Below are 6,846 nucleotides of genomic sequence, written 5' to 3'. Positions count from 1 at the left end.
ATCGGTGATTGCTATCAGCCCAAAAATCCATATCTGTGCATCCCTAATTGGCATTAGATATATTTGCAGTGAATGTGGAGAAAAGCAACTATATTTTTTTAGGTTAATAAGATTTTATTGATTTATACCACACTCTATCTGCAGCCCTGGGATTAAACCGATGCTTTCTGAGATTAAAAATGTGTTAAAAATCTTAGTGTTTCCATTTATAAATCTTTTATGCAATATCCTTAAATGTGAATGAAAATAGGTGGATGGAAACAGCTCTTGAAGTGTGTGAAAGTGTACCTTGCGGATCACTGGGTCATCGGTGGTGGTAACGGTGTGGAAGATCCTCTTGATGCTTTTGAGTGGTTTTTCATTTCGCGTGGTGATGCGATCAAAAGCCTTGTCGTAGTGCTCAAGAGCTCCACAGCACTCACTGAGAAACAGGAACATTATTAAGGACACCCTCAAGAGCAAACCACTCTTAACGACATTATCTCTGAATAACATGGGTGATGATATCAGAACGCTTACATGTCCAATGGGTCGGCCACATCCATGTATCTCATCTTCATGAGCCTGGGGAAGTCCATCTCCTCCTTCACCTCCCAGTCACTGCGCACCTCAACAGAGGAGTCTCTGGGCTTGAGCTGAGCCTTAGGTCGAGAGAGAGAAGTCAGATTCAATAAGATCTAGCCAATTGCATGTTAAGGTAGTCAGTTTGTGTAAAACAAAACAAAAACAGAAAGCCATCTAAAAAGCTGTTTCCCACAAAACAGAATGACAACTTTTTCAAAATCTATCGGATCATTTGGTTCTCACTTTAAACTTGTGAAACATGTTTAAAACTGCATTAAATGCTGTTTAGAACAGAAAGAATTATGGCTGCACGATATTAGAAAAATCTAACATTGCAATGTTTTTATTTTATTTTTTAAATTGCATTATGAATACAACTTTACCAGATAACTTAATATTTCTATTTGAAAAGAATTTATAATATTAGATCAATTAGGATGATTCTGCAGAGGGAGTGCATCTCCATAAAATCTTATAAACAATCTATAAAACTTTTGGGGTCCCTCAACACATTTTTGATGTGGTCTGTGATGATATTTGCATGTGTTATGAGTATTTTGATGCATAATCTATAAATACAGTCAAGAAAAAAGATACAATTGAAAAAATGCTTTATCGTTTTCCAAGTCTAACAGTATTAAAGTACAGTAACTGAATGATAAAAATAACAAAAAATTAATATAATTAATCATAGTTAAGGTCACAACTGGAACTATTTATTATGTCTGAATGATTTTAAGGTCATACAGTCACAGAAATTAAACACACATGCAAAAGATGTATAATCCAGACTAGGGTTGTAACAATATACCGGTATGACGGTCTACCACGATTTGAACGTGCACGATTATCATACCATGAACAATTGCATATCAACGGTTTTAACCCTTAAAGACCGAAACAGCCGCCCGCAGCTAAAAATAAGTATTGCTCTTAAATGTTTAATAACTTTTGATCCGCTGATCCGATTCATACAATTCAAATATTGGCACAAAGAAGAGAATCTCAGCTTTCCAGTGCTGTATCACATAATATTTCAGAGGCTCCGGAATCAGTGCGGTTACGTCATCAAAATTTGACAACGCTGATTTGACAAAGAAACGCTCGTCACTGTGTCTCCGGACAAACCAGACATGATACATTGATGCATTGTCCCTCCTCCATGCCAAGATTGGTTCAAACTCGCTATATCACAACCAATAAGCATAGGTTTCGCTTTTGTTTGTGGACCAACACTGAGCTTTTTGAACAACACGGAATGAGAGATTTTATGCAATTTATGCACGGCTAAATAAAACGCAAAAAAAAGTTTTGCATGAAATAATTCTCATACTAAGTACTTTTGCATGCACAGCAGCACAGAAACATGACAAAACAGTGACACAGCAAAGACGAACTGCTGCTCTTGCTGTTTTCAAAAGACGCAAATGAAGGTGCAGCTGTTTGTCTGCATTGCAGACAACCATATCCAAATCCATATCCACAGACAACCATATCCATGCTGGCACATAAAACCTATGATGTTCCATATTGAATCTAGTTTCGTTATGTAACTATTTATAGGATAGTATTTATATCTATTTTTTTACTGAGGATTTGCACCATGTTTATTTGGACTTTATTTGGACTTTGACACATTATTTATTATTTTCTTATTTTTTTATTTGTTCTTTGTAAGTGGTGTTGTTTATAGTAACTGAAAATATAATATTTGGAAAAAGTCAAATTTGCTTCACTGTTCTATTATTTTGTAACATTTGTAACATACTGTATACCGCGAAACCGTCAAACCGTGGTATTGTTTTAGACGATTATCATACCGTAAAAAATTCATACCGTTACAACCCTAATCCAGACTCAACAGCGAGTATACTTGCGATGTGACAATTGAGAATGATCACATTGCGATATCGATGCTAAAACGATATATAGTGCAGCCCTATAAAAAATGCTAACTTTCATGGTTTTAAGCAGTTACCAATTGTTATCAAAGCAGTTTCGGCCTAATTCCCACAATGCAGAATGACTTTTTCAAGCTCCCTCAGATCACTTGGTTTTCACTTTAAACATGTTTAAAATGCATATAATGCTGTTTAGAACAGAATGAATGAGTAACGATTTTCATTGTTTTATGCACTTTTTAATACTTTGTTTTCTTTTGGCCTGATAAAGCAGTTTCAGGTTTTCCCACAATGCAGAATGTTTTTTTCACATGCCCTCAGATCACTTGGTTTTCAATTTGCAATAAATTACTTTTTTTTTAATAAAATGTTAAATTAAATTGTAAATCCGGTATTATCTGAGTATCTATAATAACAACATTCTGAGATGGGATCATTACACTCATCAAATCATGAATGCAAATCTGCTGTTTACTGTGAAAGAACATGACTTGGAACAGCTTAAACTACTGATAAAGTATGGTATATTCCAAGGGTATCAAACTCAGTTTCATCTGCACAGTTTAGCTTTAACTCTATGTTTGTATGTATAATGTAACCTGCTGGTAGGTGTTGTTGAAGCAGGTTTAGAACTAAACTCTGCAGGGCTGCGGTCCTCCAGAAACTAAGTTTGACACTCCTGGTATACGCCACCACAGAGGCTTCTGTTATTTCAATTCATCTCAATAACACACATTTACAATAGAAATAGGGTGAATTTTCATTTCACATCAACTAAGTAATTGTAAAAAAGACATTACGCATCTAAAAGGAATGTAAACCTGAAGCACTTATTATCTTATAAAAATTTTACAAACTTGTATTGAGTATTCACCCTGAAAGGAACAAAAAATCATCTGAAATAGAAAACTGTGCCTAAACAATAGGCAAGAAACCCTTATATGAAACTAAATTAAAGTGGAGGTGGAATGCTTTGTGACTCAAGATAAAAAAGAGAGATGAAAAGATGGCATTTCATACCTGTGACTTTTGATCCCACTTTTGTCGCACACCAAATTGCTTCTGGAATTTCTTCTGCAGGCGCATACGGTCCCTATTCAGAGAGACGGTGAGTGTGTGTTCTCAAGTCATACCTCTCAACACACAATGCTTTTTACTATCGATTAAGCAGAACTAACCTTTCCTTCTGCTTGGCGCTCTTAGGCAGGGTCTGCATATTGAACTGAGTAAGAGTCCTGCGGTCTTTGTCTCTCCGGAGGTTCCTCTGCAGAACACAAACACAACAGACTATTAAAACAAAAGGAGATAAGATGGAGTAAAGCAGCAAAAAGATAAACGTCTAGAAACATACCTGAGCAAATCGCATCCGGTTTCTCTGATAGGCAGTCTTCTGAGTCTTGGCAGTGTCCACCAGCTGGAAGCTCGCCTCATCCTCCTCATGGAAGTAAGCATACTGACTGCCGCCTCCAAACTGAGATGAATATTTATCTACATAGAACAGAGAACAACAATGAATAACAAACCATCTGAGAAAGTAAAATATAATAAATAGATTTACAAACACCCACTTGTGTATCTCTTATCCTGGTATGTTGCACCAGTCCAGTCAGCCACCTGCGTACAATAATATCTTTATTTATAAAGTAAGAGTCTAACAAACACTAATAAGGTTGTTTAAATGATAATAAAGAGCTCTCACCTTTCCCAGTCTGTCTCCTTTACTGAAAGGCTGGTAGGGCATGTCTTTAAACTTCTCAGGAACAGCACATGGACCCCATCCTGATGGGTTGTCCTGAATCACAGGTGCATGGAACTTTGCCATCGCCTAAAAAAGTGCATAATTAATTGTATTACCATTATATAACTTAAGAACATAAGTGTTATATTCTAAAACCGAACTAACCATGAACACAACAAATGAACCAAGTGCAAATTGAATTGTGCAAAGCAAACTGAAGATGATATGTGGGTGAAGAAAATAAAAATTTGTTTAATTAATTTGACTTGGGTGCATTTGACACTATATAACAGTATGCTGCTATATAATGACGGCATGAATAATACGGTTTACACTAATAATAAAACTAGTAAACAATGTACATTGTCTTGAATTCATCACGGAGTCATACGACACCACCAACTCGACGTTTTTCAGTGATCTGAAGCCGGTTCCGGACACATGACCTAAAGCTACAATCTCATTGGTTGGTTGTCGACCATTCTTTTGACTGACGAACAAAAAAAAAACTCAAAGTGTATTAACAATTGGCGTATAAAGATTGTCACGGAACATATTAAAGTGTTTTTCGCAAATATAACACTTGAAAAGACCGTCAAATGCTGAAAATCAATGTACACTGCAAACGTTACACTGCGCAGTTGCATATCAGCGACATCTTCCAGGATTTTACGAGCGGCCATGATGAAAAGTCTCGCCGCTACTCACTCATAAACATCCATGTACACAATCCGTCCCTGTTAATTTGACTTCGAGCTTAATTTGGAAACATATATAGGTTACTAAACATGATAGTTGCTGTCACTGTTGAACAATGAGTTCTGAGAGTTGAAATGCGGCACGGAGGGATTGAGCGCGTAAAAGCAGCTGACGGACTAAGCAGAAGCGCACATGCTCCACTCCTTACACGACAACTATCTTATCTCAGTCATCTGCCGCGAGCTTCTGTTTGCCACTTTTGTTCCAGGCCGTAATAACAATGTGTATTACATAATTACACGCAAAACTTACCTTTACTGGTGTACGAATCCGTATTGATTCGCGGATGCTCGACTACTCCCAGACGTTGCGGCAAGAGGTCGTGCCGTAAAGGAACGCGTCACTCCCGTTTTCGACCCTTTACGACTATAAGATAAAAGTCCTCCTTAGTTAAAGAGGCAGTTTACCCAAACATTTAAATCTGTCATCATTTACTCACCCTTTCCTTGTATTGAACTTTCAAGAGATTCTTTCTTCTGTTAGAAAAAAAGATGTTAGAAGTGATAGAAACCGGTAATCATAGATTTCTATGTATCTGTTTTTCCTACCATGGAAGTCAGAGTGGAATGACCAACCAACTTATCCAGCATTAATTTACCCAGTGAACTGGATCCCTTTCCTGCAGTAACCCAGGACTGGAAAACCATTTAAAGTGATATTATTATTATTATTATTATTATTATTATTATTATTATTATTATTATTATTATTATTATTATTATTATTTTGTTGTTTTCATGTTTTATTATTCAAATGACCAAAAGGGCATCCGCTGCGTAAAAACTTGCTGGATAAGTTGGCGGTTCATTCCGCTGTGGCGACCCTGGATTAATAAAGGGACTAAGCCGACAAGAAAATGAATGAATTAATGAAAGTTGAATGTGCTGGTCAGTTTGTTATTTTCCTAATAAAGGACAACAGGCTATAGTTTTAATTCAAGAGAGTGATTACTCCGGAGAGCCTTAAAAATCCACTCAGCTTGAGGCTATTAATGTGCGTCAACTCAGTAGTTTTCTGCAAGTTGAGTTACCCGTAGTGTGGGCGGCACAGTTTGAGGATGTGTTGGAGCCAAGTTCCTGCACTCCTGGAGATAAGCACGTTCAACTTCACACATAAAGAAACCACAAGCCCCAAAAGAGGACGTCATGCAAAATCAAAATAATTAACACTTCTGTCATGTACTCACCTGCAGTTACGCTGAGTATACTTTTTGTACACTACTCCTGAAATCACCATCACTAAGTGAAGTTTAGTCAGTTAGTTAACTTTATTTGTCCCCATAGGGAAATTGTATTTGCAGCATACAATCACAGAGACATCTGACAATTTGCATTTGGCATTTATATACTGTAAAACCCAACAGTCAACTTTATCAAATGAAATGAGTGTAGTTAACTCAAAATTGACTGAAAGTTAGTTCTGCTAATTTAAAATAGTTTTAAACCCAGTGTTGAAGGTAATGAGTTAATTCAATACCCCATTTATTCAACTTAAATGGAGGAAGTTTACAGTTTTTTTTTTAACTCAAATGGTTTGTAGCAATCGGTTTCCTCAAATGGTTTGAGTTGCTTTACCTCATTGGGTTTTACAGTACTCAGTTGGTTTGAGTTCTCTTCAATTATTGGATTTTACTGTGCTCCAATTGCTTTGTTTACTCAAATAGATTAAGTTCACAGCACTCATTAGGATTAGTTTTTGAACTTAAATGGTTTGTTGCAATTGTTTTCCTCAAATGGTTTGAGTTACCTTAACTTTTTGGGTTTTACAGTGTGTAAATGAATCATTTAAAAAACATGGTACCTCTAAATAAATATCCAGGAATTTAAAAACTTAATTACTTGAGATGTAAATGAAAATTTTAGTCTATTTCTTACACATCTGGGA

General features: G+C 36.3%; 1 protein-coding gene across 3 annotated transcripts in view; it reads right to left on the bottom strand.

Annotated features, from left to right (window-relative positions):
• Positions 1 to 5,296, bottom strand: part of eif3d (eukaryotic translation initiation factor 3, subunit D) — a 14,179-nt gene extending 8,883 nt beyond the window's left edge. The window contains exons 1-8 of one of the 3 annotated variants that reach the window (XR_015479589.1): positions 5,215 to 5,296; positions 4,165 to 4,290; positions 4,034 to 4,079; positions 3,817 to 3,953; positions 3,644 to 3,729; positions 3,486 to 3,558; positions 520 to 641; positions 289 to 421 (exon numbers count right to left, since the gene is read on the bottom strand). Coding sequence is in view for 2 of the 3 variants with exons in the window: in NM_200016.1 (NP_956310.1) it covers positions 289 to 421; positions 520 to 641; positions 3,486 to 3,558; positions 3,644 to 3,729; positions 3,817 to 3,953; positions 4,034 to 4,079; positions 4,165 to 4,287 (720 nt within the window). In the remaining variant the exon portion in view is untranslated. 3 annotated transcript variants of the gene reach the window in all.
• Between the last annotated feature and the right edge of the window lie 1,550 nt (positions 5,297 to 6,846).

This window comes from Danio rerio, chromosome 3 (genome assembly GCF_052040795.2).
Source record: "Danio rerio strain M-AB ecotype USA chromosome 3, GRCz13ab, whole genome shotgun sequence".
Taxonomy (NCBI): Eukaryota; Metazoa; Chordata; class Actinopteri; order Cypriniformes; family Danionidae; genus Danio; species Danio rerio.
The sequence above is the reverse complement of the archived record's forward strand: the minus strand, read 5'-3'. Positions and strand labels throughout refer to the sequence as shown.